Source organism: Taudactylus pleione, unplaced genomic scaffold (assembly GCF_031769625.1).
Source record: "Taudactylus pleione unplaced genomic scaffold, aTauple2 ptg000152l, whole genome shotgun sequence".
Classification (NCBI taxonomy): Eukaryota; Metazoa; Chordata; class Amphibia; order Anura; family Myobatrachidae; genus Taudactylus; species Taudactylus pleione.
In genome coordinates, this window is record NW_028284554.1 from 5,001 (window position 1) to 23,229 (window position 18,229).

At 46.9% G+C, this 18,229-nt stretch overlaps 1 protein-coding gene across 2 annotated transcripts in view; it reads right to left on the reverse strand.

Annotated features, from left to right (window-relative positions):
* Positions 1-18,229, reverse strand: part of MBD3 (methyl-CpG binding domain protein 3) — a 78,438-nt gene that overhangs the window by 1,286 nt on the left and 58,923 nt on the right. For both annotated transcript variants that reach the window (XM_088474280.1, XM_088474281.1), the window contains exons 5-6: positions 14,118-14,295; positions 1-1,042 (exon numbers count right to left, since the gene is read on the reverse strand). The exon at positions 1-1,042 is cut by the window's left edge and continues 1,286 nt beyond it. In XM_088474280.1, coding sequence (XP_088330406.1) covers positions 865-1,042; positions 14,118-14,295 — 356 coding nt within the window. In that variant the 3' untranslated portion in view covers positions 1-864. The remainder of the gene's footprint in view (positions 1,043-14,117; positions 14,296-18,229) is intronic.

An 18,229-nucleotide genomic window follows, 5' to 3' on the forward strand; every position in this document is an offset into this window, starting at 1 on the left:
AAGTCTACAGCAAGAAAGTGTATTAACATATAAAAGCCACATAAAAACATGTGGCTAGTATTATACATCAATTACCTACTGTTTTCATTAAATAGAAATTAAAATAAAAATTGGTTCAGCATGCATTTACCTACAACCTACACACCCAGCAGTTACTTAGATGGTAAACTTAGAATGTCTCATCATTGGAAAAAAAAATAAAAATGAAGAGTATATTCTTTATTTGAATAAAGAATGGTTGATGTGTACACAATTTAGAAAATAGGATAATATTATATAGAGTTGCACAAAACTGATAACTATTTTAATTGAGAAGAGGGAGCTCCTAATTATAGCATACATTGGATTCTAAATGTATTTATTTGTTTCATCTAGAAATGGTCAGTCAATAATGCCTGCAAGTATTGTAGCTCTAAGGTTTGAAATGAAGAGCCCAGGGCTGTCATTCTTATGGTGCGTACACACGGTACAACTTATGAGCGATTTGAATGATATCGTTCACCTTTTTGCAGTCACCAACCTGACAATGACCAACAATGCGCATTCCCCGCATGAACGATATCTATGGTCTTTCATGCATGAAGGCCAACTTGGACGATTTTGTAAAGATTTGCCTGTAAAAAGATATCTATGATAGATATTTCAGTAAAGCTATCTATCAGTGTGTACAACCAAAATCGTTTGACCTGCACTACAGAAAGTTGGAGGGAAATCTATCAACGATATCTATGGTTGTTCAAGTTGTTCCGTGTGTATGCAGCATTACTCTGGTCTCCAAATTGAGTGACCTGTGTTATTTTAATGAAGGATGGTGCTTGCCTCATTCATATTGCAATAAATGGAAAAAATCAGCACACTTTAGCCTTATACATCTTCTGCATCTTGTACTCTGGCATCTTCCTCCTCTTCTTCATCATCATCTATATCTTTATCAAGTGGAGCACCCCCATCCTTTGAGATCTCATCTACATGAGCAAGCATGTCAGCCATAAGAGCTTCCTCCAACTTTTTTCTCACTTGCTGCACCAGCTCTTCTTGTTTCCTGAAAACACAAGAACATTACAAGTTTTCACTCGTAAATTTGGCTGTGAATGGAGCAAGCTACACAACTATACCAAATGCGGTGACTAGAACTATATATTTTTGCTATAGATTATTAATCTGTGTACATTCTGGTTGCCTCCAATATTTATTAAAAGGAGATACACTCCACCTCCTTCTAAGATTACACAGAGGAAACAAGGAATACAAGTACTGTATTATATTTGGGACTTCCAGAAATTGTATGCAAGATTGCCTTTATATTCTTATAGCATTTCACATTCTACTCAACGGATAATATTACAATATAAAAAGGTCTAATTTACTATATACTCCCATTCCTTGAAATCAAATACAGATATCACCCAGCAGTATACAGAAAAAATGTATTTTAAAAAAAAGTGTGTTTACCATGTGATAGTTCCTCCCTCAAACCCTTTTTGTTGCACTTATGCAAATAACACCCGTTTATCACATACAACTTGTTCTCGTCTAATAGACATTTGGATGTATACTGATTTTTCCACTCAATCCTCCTTATGTTTCACATTGGAAGAAAAAAAAAAAAAAAAAAAAAAACAGTATATATCCAACTTCTCAAAGACTAACATAAAATGATCAATCTCATTTAAGAACTTTAAAACATATGCATCTAGTACCTTGCAAAAACATCCTTGCAGAGAGGCGCAAAGGCTCGTACTAAATTAAGTGACTATCACAGGTGTGTAACAAGTTTTTTATAGCAGGGACACTAGTACTACCCAACCGAATCAGATCGACCCCATCTCATCCAGTCACCTCACTGCCAACATGCTTCAACTTCAATTAAGTCTGTCAAGGCACAAGTGAGTGACCCTTACTGATGCACTGAAATAGAGGGACAGTTCCATGCTTCCAAACCCAAATAGGACATTGTATTTTTATGTATTGTACAATGCTTAAAAATTGTACAATGTATAATAACTAGATCTGACACACTGTATATCGTAATATTCTAACGAGAAGCCAAATAATCCAAAAAAAAAAAAAAAAGTACCCAATTAATAATAGTAATGATGCACAGTGTCAGATTGTCATATCTGAACAATAACAATTTTAAAAATCGTTCATATCTGAAAGAAAATCTGACATGTGAGCCTGCAACAATGAACGATGCGCGTTCCCGCTTGTCAGAAAACCATTTCTGACATCGGTGTTTGCAGTCAGATTTGGACGATTCCATTCATTTTAATAGCCTAAAATAGTTCAATTCGATGGTAAAAATCGTTCATCTGACAAATCTGACCATGTGTATGCACCATTACTCCTCTCTGATCTTTTAATTAAAATTAGATCAAAAACCATCAAAAGTGGATACAATTCTTACGTGGAAAATTCCCACTACTAACCCCTAGGCAGCATTTATTGCAGATTTCCGCTAGTTCCCTCCAGAGGTGCAAGCAGGAATGTATTAAGTAGGGCCTCAGGGCTGATCACGAGTGCACTGTAACTGCATCATGCCCCATACTTAACTCTACTAATCCCATGCATTCATGTGTAAAATTGTGGCGGGGAATTAGTTGAGCATCTCTCGGGCACTCAGATTGGGAGCTAAATTCCTATTCAAGAAGAAAAAAAAAAAAAAAAAAAAAAGTCATAAAAAGGTAAGTCTACCATCACTTTAAAATTTTCTTCTTCAGGGTCCATTAGGGATCCACAGGGATACCATGGGGATGTCCTAAAGCAGTTCCCCTATGGGTGGGGATGCTCTTGAGCAGAATGGAGAATCAGTCACCCAAAGGAAGCATCCAGAGGAGGCAAAAGTGTCATAGGCATAGAACCTAAGAAAGGTGTGGACATAAGATCACATGGCCGCCTTGCCCAATTGTTCAGCAGAGGTACACGTCGAAAAGCCCACGATTGTCCCACAGAGAGTAGAATGTGCTATCACAGTGTTTGGAACAGGGAGATCAGCCTGCATGTAAACTTGAGAGAGTCATGCACAGCCATCGAGAAAGTGTGTTTGTTAGCTGGCCAGCCTCTTATGAAAACCATACAACCCAAAAACAGCGTCTGATTTTCTAAGAGTTTGTACGATCCACATAGATACAGAGAGCACAAACCACATCCAGGGAGGCTTCACCTACAGAAAGGTCTGAAGACTGAAGAGATTGTGGTAACAACTTTCCATTCACATGAAAACGAGACACTACCTTAGGAAGGTAACCCGCCCGTGTATTGAGGACAGCTCTATCCTGGTGAAAAATCAAAGGGGGAGCGACAAGAGCGATGCCAAATCAGAGGAGATAGCGAGGAGAAAAGGGGTGTCTGCCGTCAACCATTTCAAGTCTACAGAGTCCAGATGTTCAAATGGGGGAGCTTGTAGCCCCTTAAGAACCAAAGACAGATCCCACAGTGCTACTGTTGTGAAAAAAGGAGGCCGAACTCACAGAACTCCCTGAAAAAAAAAAAATTCTTACATCTGGTTATGAAGCAATCTTTCTCTGGAAGATTGAGAGGGCAGGTTTCTGCATTGTCAAAGTGGCCAGGCAAAGACCAAAGTCTAAACCAGCCTGGAGAAAAGCCATTACCCAGGAAACCCTAAACACCTTAGGGTCAATACTTCCTGTGGGAACACCATTGACCAAAAGAATGCCAAAACCTGTAATAGATGCGGGCAGAGGCAGGCTTTCATGCCCTAAGCATCATTTGATTCAAAGAGCTGAAGAAATCTTTGGCTCTTAAAATGGAAGATTTAAGAGCCATGCCGTCAAAGCCAGACAAAGTACAGTACCAGTCAAAAGTTTGGACACCGTCTCATGCAATGGTTTTTGTTTATTTAAATTATCTTCAAACATAGTAGAATACTGAAGACATCAAAACTATGAAAGAACACACATGGAATTATGATGTAAATAAAAGTGTCCAACTAATCAAAATAGGTTTTATATTTAAGATTCCTCAAAGTAGCCCCCTTTTGCTTTGATGACAGTTTTGCACACACTCTCGGCATTCTCTGAATCAGCTTCATGAGGTTGTCTCCTAGAATGGTTTTGAATTAACAGGTGTGCCTTGTCAAAAGTCAATCTGTGGAATTACTTGCTTTCTTAATGCGTTTGATACCATCAGTTGTGTTGTGCAGAGGTAGGGTTAGTACACAGTAGACACCACTATTTGACTACTGTTGTAATCCATATAATGGTACCAACCACTCAACTCAGTAAAGAGAAATGACAGTCCATTACTTTAAGACATGAAGGTCAGTCGATACATTCAAAGTTCTTGAAATTTTCCGTATTCTCAAGTGCAGTTGCAAAAACCAAACGCTATGATGAAACTGGCTCTCATGAGGACCGCCCCAGGAAAGGAAGACCAAGAGTTACCTCTGCTGCAGAGGAGAGGTCATTAGAGTTACCAGCCTCAGAAACTGCTACTTAACAGCACTCAGATTAGAGACCACAAAGTCTTCACAGAGTTCAAGTAGCAGACAAATCTCATCACCAACTGTTCAGAGGAGACTGCGTGAATCAGGCCTTCATGGCCATATTACTGCAAAGAAGCCACTACTGAGGATGAACAACAAGAAGAGAATTGTTTGGGCCAAGAAACACAAGGAATGGACATTAGACCAGTGGAAATCTGTACTTTGGTCTGATGAGTCCAAATTTTAGATCTTTGGTTCCAACCGCCATGTCTTTGCGAGATGCAGAGAAGGGGAGTGGATGGTTTCTGCATGTGTGGTTCCCACTGTGAAGCATAGAGGAGGTGTGATTGTGTGGGGGGTGCTTTGCTGGTGACACGGTTGGTGATTTTTTCAAAATTCAAGGCACACTTAACCAGCATGGCTACCACAGCATTCTGCAGCACCATGTCATCCCATCTGGTTTGCGGTTACTGGGACCATCATTTGTTTTTCAACAAGACAATGACCCCAAACACACCTTTCAGGCTATGCAAGGGCTACTTGACCAAGAAGGAAAGTGATTGAGTGCTGTGTCAGATGACCTGGCCTCCACAATCACCCGACCTAAACCCAATTGAGCTGGTTTGGGATGAGTTGGACCGCAGAGTGAAGGAAAAGCAGCCAAGTGATCAGCACCTCTGGGAACTCCTTCAAGACTGTTGGAAAACCATTCCAGGAGACTACCTCATGAAGCTGATTGAGAGAATGCCAAGAGTGTGCAAAGCTGTCATCCAAGCAAAAGGGGGTTACTTTGAGGAATCTAAAATATAAAACATTTTGATTTGTTTAACACTGTTTTTTTGTTCACTTCCGTAAGTGTTCTTTCATAGTTTTGAAGTCTTCAGTATTAATCTACGTTGAAAATAATTTAAATAAACAAAAACATAGTACATTCAGAAGCTGGGAAAGGATACAACTAAGTGGGAGGTACCTCCAACTGTGGATGCTCACGTGACGCACTTAGTCAGAAATGCTACGTTGCCTATTCCATCAGTTTTTGCTATATCTGTAGAATCCTTAAGACAATATTTTCTTCATCTGGAGCTGTTACTCGTCCAGCTATGGCTGGAGCCTGGGTAGCCAAAACTGTTGAAGAATGGACGGGGGCATTGGAAGACTCTCTACCAGAGAGTAGCCATATGAACCATAAAGTGCTTCATAACTTGAAACAAGGATGGACACCCAAGATGGCTCTTGTACAGGGACTGGAATACTGGACTGATGACGTGGCCATTTATAAGACAGACAGCACAAAGGCTTTACAAGAAACCAGCACAGGGGCCTCCTCCTCCTGATTCACTTACCTTTTATAATTGATATGTAAAAAAGTAAACAATGTAATTTTATGTGACAACCTTCACAAATAACCAATAAATGTGAAGTAGAAAGGAAAATCCCCACACAACAGAGGGATGAGAAAAAAAAAAAAAAAAAACTGCTTGTTATAACAGTCAGAAATAAAAGGCAATATTAACACAGCAGCTAGCAAACAGTCACATACCATGTATATGCAAATTTTGTTGCTCTGAATCAACTACTAAAAACAGGATGCTTGGTAGGATACAGAGCACTATATACCTGGCCCATGGGAGAGGTATACAGGGAGACTGATCCAAAACCTCCTAAGACCAACAGGTACAGCAAAGCACAGATCGTGGACTGTGAGCATCTCATATAGACGAGGCGGATAGGAGGAGCAACCCAGACGCGTGAAAACCTTTGAAGAGACTGTCTGGGTAGTAGCTGCCGGGGGAGTGCCTACCACCCCTAAGCTGAATCAACCGTCCGGGTAACAGTTGGCCTCGTGTTAGCAGAAGCTTCTGCTGCCGATCCCTGGCTTTAGACGATAAGGCCCCGGTGGTCTAGTGAGGACTCAGACGCTTTGGGCCCTGACTGCAGCGGCTTCCGAAGAGTTTCCTGCACCGGAAGGACTGCCGCGCACAATTCCCCGCAAGCGAGGAACCTTACCAGACATCACCGTGTGTCCAGTTGCAGTCCGGGTCCCAGCCTCGCTGCTAGCAAGCTCAGCTGAGACCCACCGAAATCACCAGCCCTATTACTTGTGTTGCGGTCCGGCGGAGGTAGACCGAGTCACAGTACATTAATTACATTAAAATTAATTCAGACGCACGATACTACCAACCCAAAAACATAGAAAATAAAACAAAATAAAAGCTTAGGACTGCCTGAACGGTTCCCTGTTACAAAGATACGTCTGAATCCTGCCAAACCAAGCAACTGAAGGCCTGTGGCTGGGGTATATATGGAAGAGGAACCGAGGCATCCTGGGAGCTTTAAAATGCTTGGTGCCTGGATCTCTCCAACCATATTACCCCCATGGTATCCTGTAGATCTCTATAGACCCTGAAGGGGGAAGGATTTCTTCCTATTGATGATCCAGCCGTGTGTCTAGGCAGGCAATGGTCAGTTGGAGATGGTGTTGTAAAACAGCTGGAGACTGTACCAATATCAGGAGTTCGTCCAAGTATGGCAGCATTCTGACTCCCCGACGCCATTATTTTGGTGAAGACCAAAGGGGCCGTTGATAGACCAAAGTGCAGTGCCTGAAATTGGTAATGTTTTTGCAGCACAGCAAACCGTAGAAATTGTTGGTGGGATGGCGTAATAGGCACATGTAGATACGCATCCTGAAAGTCCAGGGAAGCCATTAAATTAGGTTCCATCACCAAAATAGTTGACTGAAGAGTCTCCATATGGAACTTGGGTACATTGATAGACTTTAGAATTGGGCGATGAGACCCATTTGGTATCTGAAACAAAAAACACACCCTTTCCTTGTTGAACCACAGGAACCTGGATTATCACTCCTGCTCACAGCAGAGAGTAAATAGCCTCCTGGAGGGCCAAGGCTTTGATAGAATCTGATTGGGGGGGGGGAGGAGTTGTACAAATAAAAAAAAAAGAAAAATTCTGGGGTGGATGCTTACAGAAGGGTGAGACCATACCCGAGAGACCACTTTTCGGACCCAGGCGTCTGTTTGATGCCAGTAGTCCGCAAAATGAAGTCGGTGGGAGCCGGCAGATCGGGCGGTCGGCCACCCGATTGCACCATGTGAGGGGACCACCCAATAAGTCGGATCCCCTGTCGCGTGGTGCCTATCGCACAGTGTATGGCCGGCTTTAGATATAACATATAAGTGCAAATGTGACTGCCTTCACAAGCAACAATAATTGTGAAGTACAATTTTAGAAACAGATATAATTTTTTTTGTCCCCCACACACCTGTAGCAAAGGGTTGAGGAGAAATAGTGATGAAAGTTATACCTGACCGTATAAAAAAATATGAGATATGGTAAGAACTTACCCTTGTTATCTCTATTTCTACGAAGTCCATAGGGTTCCACAGGATACCTTGGGGTATAGGTGATGACGTCAGGCATCATAGAGTTAAGTTTTCTGCCTCCCAGGATGCACTAAGGTCCCCCTCCTATACCCCGCCCCCGAGCCAAGGCATCTCAGTTACGTACCAAGCCATAGGCCGGAGGAGAAGGAAGAGAGAAAAAAAAAAGATCTGGACACACACAAGAATCACATTCTCACCAGAGGGAGACGGAAAAACCGGTGACCAGAGTAAAGCCCATCTGCAGCACAGGTGCAACAGGGCGGGAGTCCTGTGGAACCCTATGGACTTCGTAGAGATAACAAGGGTAAGTTCTTATCATCTCTCATATTTTCTACTTCAGGGTCCATAGGGTATCCACAGGATACCTTGGGGATGTCCCAAAGCAGTATCCTTTAAGGGTGGGGACGCTCCTATGCTGAAAGGAGAATCCGCCGCCCGAAGGAAGCATCCTGAGAGGCAAAGGTGTCAAACGCGTAATACCTCACAAAAGGTATGGACAGAGGACCACGTGGCCGCCTTGCAGATCTGGACTGCAGAGGCACCATGTCGAGCTGCTCACGAAGGACCCACAGACCTAGTGGAATGAGCCTTCACAGAAGGAGGAACCGGCAGGCCTTCATGAAGATAAGCTTCTGAAATCGCCATACGGATCCAGGCTGCCAAAGTTTGCTTTGAAGCAGGCCAACCCTTTTTATGGAAGCCATAGAGGACAAACAAGGCATCCGACTTCCTAAACGAAGAAGAGCGGTCAACATAAGTCCTTAAGGCCCGCACAACATCCAAAGTGGCCTCACCCACTGAAAGGCCAGGTGAGTTAAAAGCCGGTACAACCATTTCCTCGTTAACATGAAACTGGGAAACAACTTTGGGAAGAAATTCAGGACGAGTGCGCAGCACTGCCCTGTTTCCATGAAAAAATCAAGAAAAGGGGGTCTACAAGAGAGAGCCCCGAAAATTAGAAACACGTCTGGCCAAAGCTATGGCCAGAAGGAAAACAGTCTTAGCTGTTAGCCATTTAAGATCCACTGAGCCCAGTGGTTCAAACAGCGGTCCTTGGAGAGCCCTCAGGACCACAGCCAAGTCCCAAGGCGCCACAGGTGGGACAAATGGCGGCTGAATTCGCAGAACACCTTGCATAAAGGTGCGCACATCAGGGATTGTAGCAATCCTACGATGAAACCAGATAGACAGGGCAGAAACCTGCACCTTCAAAGAAGCAAGGCGAAGCCCATGGTCTAGTCCCGCTGGTAGAGAGGCTAGCACTCTAGACAGACGAAACTCCCGCGGTGCATAACCTCTCGGCTGACACCACTGGAAGAACGTATGCCACACGCGATGGTATATTCTCGCGGAAGATGGTTTCCGAGCTCTTAGCATGGTTCGCACTACAGAGTTGGAAAACCCCCTGGACCTTAACATGGCCGTCTCAACAGCCACGCCGTCAAAGACAGCAGAGTCAGGTCCGGGTGAAGACAAGGACCCTGTGACAGAAGGTCCGGTCGTAGCGGCAACCGCAGAGGATTGTCTACGGACAGACCCCGAAGGTCTGAGAACCAGTGCCGTCTGGGCCATGCGGGAGCAATCAACAGGAACGTCCCTCCCTCCTGTTTGAATTTCCGGATTACCCGTGGAAGAAGGGAAAACGGAGGGAACAGATAAGTGAACCGGAACGTCCACCGGACAGAGCATCCACCAGAGACGCCTCTTCGTCTCTTGTGCAAGACCCGTACACCGGCAACTTGTTGTTGTGTCCCGGGACGCCATGAGGTCGATCTCTGGAAGACCCCACCTGTCCACCAGCAGTTGAAAAATGTCCGGGTGCAGGGACCATTCCCCCGGATGAACGTCCTGGCGACTTAGAAAGTCCGCCTCCCAGTTTAGCACTCCCGGGATGAAGACTGCTGATATGGCCGAGATATTGCGCTCTGCCCATACCAGGATTCTGGACACCTCTACGAGAGCCGCCCGACTTTGGGTTCCTCCTTGCCGATTTATGTAGGCCACGGTGGTAGCGTTGTCCGACTGGACCTGCACTGGGTGACCTTGGAGAACCCGATGTGCCTGCCGGAGGGCATTGAACACCGCGCGGAGCTCCATAATGTTTATCAGAAGCTCTGTTTCTGCCTGAGCCCACCTGCCCTGGAATAAGTGTGGACCAGAGACTGCTCCCCAGCCCCGAAGACTGGTGTCCGTTGTTAACAGGACCCAATTCGCCACCCAGAACGGACGACCCTTGTTGAGATGGGTCGTCTGCAACCACCAGGCTAGGGACAGGCGAACTTCCGAAGTGAGCACCATCGTCTGGGACTTTAGACTCTGAGGCAATCCATTCCATTTGGACAGGATCAGGTGCTGCAGAGGTCTGGAGTGAAACTGGGCATATTCCACCATGTCGAATACCGACACCATGGAGCCCAGTAACCTCATCCCCGAGTGCAGAGATACCAGGCGGCTCTGTAGACAACTGCGCACCCTCAACTGCAAGGCAGAGATCTTTCCCCCGTCACAAAGATCCTTTGCTGTCCGGAGTCCAATAAGGCTCCGAGGTGCAGAATTCACTGAGACGGGATCAGGGTGGACTTCTACCAGTTTATTAACCAGCCGTGCCGTTGCAGTACCGCAATGGTCAGGTCCAAGTGGCGTAGAAGCAGCTCCGGAGATCCTGCCACCAAGAGAAGGTCGTCCAAGTACGGCAACATGCGGACTCCCTGCAGCCGCAGGGAAGCCGCCATGACCGCCATCACCTTGGTGAAAATACGTGGTGCTGTCGCCAGGCCAAAAGGTAACGCCCGGAACTGAAAGTGTTCGCTGCGGATTGCAAACCTGAGGAACTGCTGATGGCGTAAGAGAATAGGGACATGCAGGTAAGCGTCCGGTATGTCCAATGACACCATGTAGTCCCCAGGTTCCAGCGCCAGAGTGATGGACCGTAGGGTCTCCATCCGAAACTTCCGTACACGCAAAGACTTGTTGAGAGCTTTGAGGTTGAGTATCGGACGAAACGACCCATTGGGTTTCTGCACCAAAAAGAGATTGGAATAGAAACCCTGGCCCTTCTGAGAGAATGGAACAGGCACTATAACTCCAGCCTGCAGCATAGTGTGCAAGACCTTCCGCAGTTCCGTGGCTTTGTTCCGGTCTGATGGCAGACCAGTCGTGAAGAATCGAGACGGGGGTCTGTGCTGGAAGGAGAGGGCATACCCGTGGGAGACCACCTCGAGAACCCAAGTGTCTGTCGTGGTGACCGACCAACACCGGGCAAACTGCAGCAGGCGGCCTCCCACTTTGGGATCCCCTAAAGGGAGGCCCGGACCGTCAGGCCGCAGGCTTGTCATCTGGCTTAGGGGCCGGACGTCTGGTACTCCAGGCCTGCTTCCGGGGCTTGGCCAATTTTTTGGGGCCAGCCTGTCGGGGAAAGTATTGTGCTTTAGGCCTACCCTGGACCCTATAAGGCCGAAAGGACAACGTAACTGAACCGGAAGGAACTGCAGCAGACGGGAGACATGCAGATTTGGCTGCCGCCAGTGTGGCTACAATTTTGTCCAGGTCCGGACCAAATAGAACTTCTCCGTTAAAAGGCAATGCTTCCAAGCCCTTTTTGGAATCAGCGTCCACCTTCCAAGATCGCAACCATGGGGTGCGACGAGCAGCAACAGCTGCTGAAGAAATGCGAGACGCCAGGGTACTGATATCCAAGGCCGCTTCGTTGATATAAGTGGCCGAATCCCGGAGATTGCCGATCAACTCCGTCTGTTCAGCCGGAATCGAAGGACGCCTCCAAAGTGTCAGCCCAGCGCTCCATAGCTCTGGCTACCCAACAAATGGCCATAGCCGGTCTAGCTGCCCCCCCGCCAGGGAATAAACGGACTTTAGGCAGATTTCCACCTTACGGTCCGTGGCATCCTTTAAGGAGGACATGGAGGGCATGGGCAACGTGGCACTTCGGACCAGGTGCGTTACATGGGAATCCACCTGTGGCGGAGATTCCCACTTGGCAAAATAACTGTCCGCAAACGGATACGCCACTGCTAAATGCCTTTGAGGCTGATACAGTTTGCCACTATGTAAAGATGGCCACTGAGGAGCATAGAGGAGGCCGGCCTTGGGGAGGAGCGCTGCCACAAGGCCAGTCAGCACATGCAGAGAGGGCTGTGTGCAGCGGGGGAGGCGCCGGCTGTGAGTCAGGGAAGGCGCGCTCCCCTGGCATGCATTTAACCCCTGGGACCCCACAGCGCTACAGTTCTGCCACGGTCCGCTGTCCCAGGGGGGTAGTGGAAGCGCAGGTTAGTACCTGGCTCCATGCTGCAGCCAGTCCCCAGGGAGCCCCCTGCCTGGGGACTCTGGACTATGTTTCAGCAGGGACCCACTGCGGGACCCCGCTGCTTACCTGCTGTCCCCCTTAGATCCGGCCATTGTCCTGAACATCTGGGGTCACTGCTAGCTGTGACCCCAGATGCCTACCAGCATCCCCGGATCGGTACCAGCGTTCTGGTACCGGCGGGGGTGTAGGGAAGACAGCATGGACGTCAGGACTGTCCATGCTGTAATTGCAGATGTGCAGCCACAGCTGCATAGAAGAAAACTTCAGGGGCTCTTCTTGGCACCCCTCTAACAGGTGCATCCGACTCCGGCCGGGCACCAAACTAAACTGAGATGCCTTGGCTCAGGGGCGGGGTATAGGAGGGGGACCCTAGTGCATCCTCGGAGGCTGAAAACTTAACTCTATGGTGCCCGATGTCTGACGTCATCACCTATACCCCAAAGTATCCTGTGGATACCCTATGGACCCTGAAGTAGAAAATAAAGGCGGTAACACAGCAGAGCTAGCAAGTGTCACGTACAATGCATATACAATATACTTACAATGAACCCTGAATCAACTACTCAAAGCACAAGGCTTGGAAAGATTTTGAGCAATGTATAACCTGGCCTCTGAGGAGAGGTATACAGGGAGACTAGACCCAAAGCCTCCAGAGACCAGCACTTCAGCACAACAATAATAGTGGTCGCTGGGAGTCTCATATACAGAGGAGGGTATAGGAGGAGTAACGTAGGCGTGGGAAAACCTCAGCTGGATTGTCATCTGGGCGAGGGGCTGCCGGGGAGAGCACACCCCCCCCCCCCGGTGCGCTGGCTGTATAACATGGCCACCATCACTGTCCCCGACGCCAGACTGACTCTCGGTGATCTAGTGGGGGAGCCGACGCAGCAGTCGCTCCACTACAGCAACCACCAGCAGGTCTCTAACCGGCGGATGTACGGACTGCCACGTGGTTCCCTGCGAGCGTCGCAGCTTCGCCGCTAACCAAGCTCCACTGGTGCCCGCAACATCACCAGTCCGGTTACTGGTGTTGCGGTGCCAGCAGGTGGAGCAGCAGCACAGGCGTCCTTTAGGACGTCTAGTGCCGCTTGTGCCAAAGTAAAAATAAAATGCTTGGGACTGCCTGAGCAGTGAGCCACCAGGTCCCATGCTTGCGCAGAGCATTTTTTTTGCCACCCAAAAAGTGACTTCGTTGCAATGCATCCAATTACACATTAAAGGAACTTTCCATGGAAAAAAGTTGCAGTCGCTGCAGAGTAGTACTTCATATACAGATTTAGACTCAGTTGCAGACAGATATACAAGTGTTGCAAATTAATTAGTGTAGTCTCCGGGCGACCACATCGCTTTGCTACCATTTTTGGGCAAAAAAAAAACAAAAAAAACTTTGCGTTAGAAATGTCGCAAGGGACCTGGCGGGCAGAGGGGGGCTGTTTGGCGTGAATGCAGCAATAGTGTATTGTATGAGGACATCTGTATATTGTGTTCGTGCAAATAGGAGGCCTGTGGAAGCAACACCTATAGGAGAGTGCATGAAGGTGTTTTAGCTTCATCACAAGGTGGGAGAATATTCTGTCACTAAGATACTACACTATATTTTTTTATTATGTTTTTCTTTCCATATACCACTAGGTGATAACTATATTGGATAGTTCCAAGGAATAGGAGAGTATTCCCGAAAATAAATTGACATTTGTTTGTATTGTTTTTGAATATTGAATAGAACATGATAGGATAGAAGAATATAAAAGTAATCTTGCATAAAATTTCTAGTAGCCCTGAATATTTAATGAAATAAACCCCTCCCAGATCATACCCCTGTTGTTGGGACTGTAAGGGGATCAGTATGTGACAAAACTAAAAGCATAACAGAAGAATGTTTTTCATGAGCATGAGCAACCAGCAGTGCATTTTAAGAATGTATAATAATTTTAAATAATATTTCTACCTGATGTCGTCGTCTGTGACCATAAATGCCTTGCAGAGGGGCTGTGAAGTGTTGAGCCAGACTCCTGGATTCTTCTCCACTGCTGCAGACAACTGTCCAGTGATCGGCATGGTGCTCGTGTGCAGAGCACTAGCAATAGCAGAGAGAAGAGTTTCATCTGTGCAACCAGGACCTACACCTAAGAGCATGAAAAGACCAAGCTCAGTTACAATATTTTAAGTGAATAGAGATCAACATTAAACACATGGCCGCAGGAAAATCTAACTATTTTTGCCAAGTACCATAAATGTTTGATCTGGGACTGTTGCACCTCTCATATATGGCTACAAATGACTCATACCCATCATCTCACTTCCATTTTGCCTACCAATAGCAAGTAACCAAATAGCTATAGAACTATAAGAAGTGTGTGATAATGTAATATCCTGTTTTACAATTCTCAAACAAAATACTGAATGTATACAAGATAAAACAAACATTTTGTAACTATCAAGCTATAAAAGCAACCTTATCATAAAAAGAAATTACTGCTGTTCTGTAATAATGTACTGCTCATTGACTAGATAATGGTCTATTTCTTCATACAGATAGCCGTCCTGGGGCTCTGCCAACTAAAGATAGAGGAGCAATTGCAAGCAGAAATGGCCAATCATAAGTGCAAAACTGTTTGTAGGCTCTGGCTTGGTGCGGTTACAACTAGGGATGGACTTTGGAAGCTCTGCATCGGGTGGTTACTTGGCTTCAGACATCAAATCCATCGATGCGATGGCAACTAGCCATCATATCGCAACCATTCAATAGTATAACCATTGCGATTTTTGAAATTAAAGAAAATAAAAAAACACTAAGAAAATCACATGTACATAAGTATTCACTGCCTTTGCCATGAAGCTCAAAATTGAGCTCAGGTGCAAAAAGTTTCCACTGATCATCCTTGAGATGTTCCTACAGCTTAATTGGAGTCCACCTGTGGTAAATTCAGTTGATTGGACATTATTTTGAAAGGCACATACCTGTCTATATAAAGGTCCCACACTTGACAGTGCATGTCAGAGCACAAACCAAGCATGAAGTTCAAGGAATTGTCTGAAGACCTCAGAGACAGGTTTGTATCGAAGCACAATCTGGGGAAGGGTACAGAAAAATATCTGCTGCTTTGAAGGTCCCAATGAGCACAGTGGCCTCCATCATCCGTAAATGAAAGTAGTTCGGAACCACCAGAACTCTTCCTCGAGTTGGCCAGCCGTCTAAACTGAGTGATCAGAGGAGAAGGGCACTGGTCAGGGAGGTGACTAAGAACCCGATGGTCACTCTGTCAGAGCTACAGCATTCCTCTGTGGATAGAGGAGAACCTTCCAGAAGGAAAACCATATCTGCAGCAATCAGGCCTGTATGGTAGAGTGGAAGCCACTCCTTAGTAAAAAGCACATGGCAGCTTTCCTGGAGTTTGCCAAATGCACCTGAAGGACTCAGACCATGATGAGACAAAGATTGAACTCTGTGGCGTGAATGCCAGGCATTATGTTTGGAGGAAACCAGGCACCGCTCATCACCAGGCCAATACCATCCCTACAGTGAAGCATGGTGGTGGCAACATCATACTGTGGGGATGTTTTTCAGCAGCAGGAACTGGGAGACTAGTCAGGATAGAGGGAAAGACGAATGCAGCAATGTACAGAGACATCCTGGATGAAAACCTGCTACGCAAGAGCGCTCTTGACCTTTAGACTGGGGCGACTGTTCATTTTTCAGTAGGACAACAACCCTAAGTACACAGCCAAAATATCAAAGGAGTGGCTTCAGGACAACTCTGAATGTCCTTGAGTGGCCCAGCCAGAGCCCAGACTTTAATCCAATTGAACATCTCTGGAGAGATCTGAAAATGACTGTGCACCAACACTTCCCATCCAACCTGATGGAGCTTGAGAGGTGCCGCAAAGAGGAATGGGCGATATTGCCCAAAGATAGGTGTGCCAAGCTTGTGGCTTCATAGTCAAAGACTTGAGGCTGTAATTGCTGCCAAAAGGTGCATCAACAAAGTATTGAGTAGGTTGTGAATACTCATGTACATGTGATTTGAGTTTTTTTTCATTTTTTATTTTATTACATTTCCAAAAAAACTTTACACGTTGTCATTATGGGGTATTGTGTGTAGTATATGAGATATGGTAAGAACTTACCCTTGTTATCTCTATTTCCACGAAGTCCATAGGGTTCCACAGGATACCTTCGGGTATAGGTGTGACGTCAGTCGCTGGGCACCATAGTTAAGCTTTTCAGCCTCCCAGGATGCACTAGGGTCCCCTCTCCTATACCCCGCCCCCGAACCAAGGCACCTCAGTTAGTTATCAAGCCATAGGCCGGAGGAGGAGAAGGAAGAGAGAGAAAAAAGATCTGGACATATACAAGAATCACATTCTCACCAGAAGGAGACGGAAAACCGGTGACCAGAGCAAAGCCCATCTGCAGCACAGGTGTGACAGGGCGGGAGTCCTGTGGAACCCTATGGACTTCGTAGAGATAACAAGGGTAAGTTCTTACCATAGCTCATATTTTCTACTTCAGGGTCCATAGGGTATCCACAGGATACCTTGGGGATGTCCCAAAGCAGTATCCTTTAAGGGTGGGGACGGTCCTGTGCAGAAAGGAGAATCCGCCGCCCGAAGGAAGCATCCTGAGAGGCGAAGGTGTCAAACCTGTAATACCTCACGAAGGTATGGACAGAGGACCACGTAGCAGCCTTGCAGATCTGGACTGCAGAGGCACCACGTCGAGCTGCCCACGAAGGACCCACCGACCTAGTGGAATGAGCCTTCAGAGAAGGAGGAACCGGTAGGCCTTCATGAAGATAAGCTTCAGAAATAGCCATACGGATCCAGGCTGCCAAAGTTTGCTTTGAAGCAGGCCAACCCTTTTTACGGAAGCCATAGAGGACAAACAAAGCGTCCGACTTCCTAAACGAAGAAGTGCGGTCAACATAAGTCCTTAAGGCCCGCACAACATCCAAAGAGGCCTCACCCACGGAAAGACCCGGTGAGTTAAAGGCCGGAACAACGATTTCCTCGTTAACATGAAACTGGGAAACAACTTTGGGAAGAAACTCGGGCCGAGTGCGGAGCACTGCCCTGTTCCCATGAAAAACCAAGAAAGGGGGTCTACAAGAAAGAGCCCCTAAAATCAGAAACACGTCTGGTCGAAGCAATAGCCAGAAGGAAAACAGTCTTAGCTGTTAGCCATTTAAGATCCACTGAGCCCAGTGGTTCAAACGGCGGTCCTTGGAGAGCCCTCAGGACCACAGCCAAATCCCAAGGAGCCACAGGTGGAACAAAGGGCGGCTGAATGCGGAGAACACCTTGCATAAAGGTGCGCACATCCAGGATTGTAGCAATCCTACGGTGAAACCAGACAGATAGGGCCGAAACCTGTACCTTCAAAGCAGCAAGGCGAAGCCCATGATCTAGTCCCACTTGCAGGAAGGCGAGAATCCGAGACAGACGAAAATGGTGCATAACCTCTCGGTCGACACCACTGGAGCAACGTATGCCACACGCGATGGTATATCCTCGTGGAAGACGGTTTCCGAGCTCGCAACATGGTACGCACCACAGAGCTGGAAAACCCCCGGGACCTCAGCATGGCCGTCTCAACAGCCACGCCGTCAAAGACAGCCGAGTCAGGTCCGGGTGAAGACAAGGACCCTGAGACAGAAGGTCCGGTCGTAGCAGCAACCGCAGAGGACTGTCCACGGACAGACCCTGAAGGTCTGAGAACCAGTGCCGTCTGGGCCACGCGGGAGCTAACAACAGGAGCGTCCCTCCTTCTTGTTTGAATTTCCGGATTACCCGTGGAAGAAGGGAGACCGGAGGGAACAGGTATGCGAACCGGAACGTCCACCGGACGGACAGAGCATCCACCAGAGACGCCCCTTCGTCTCTTGTGCAAGACCCGTACACCGGCAACTTGTTGTTGTGCCGGGACGCCATGAGGTCGATCTCTGGAAGACCCCACCTGTCCACCAGCAGTTGAAAAACATCCGGGTGCAGGGACCATTCCCCCGGATGAACGTCCTGGCGACTTAGAAAGTCTGCCTCCCAATTTAGCACTCCGGGGAT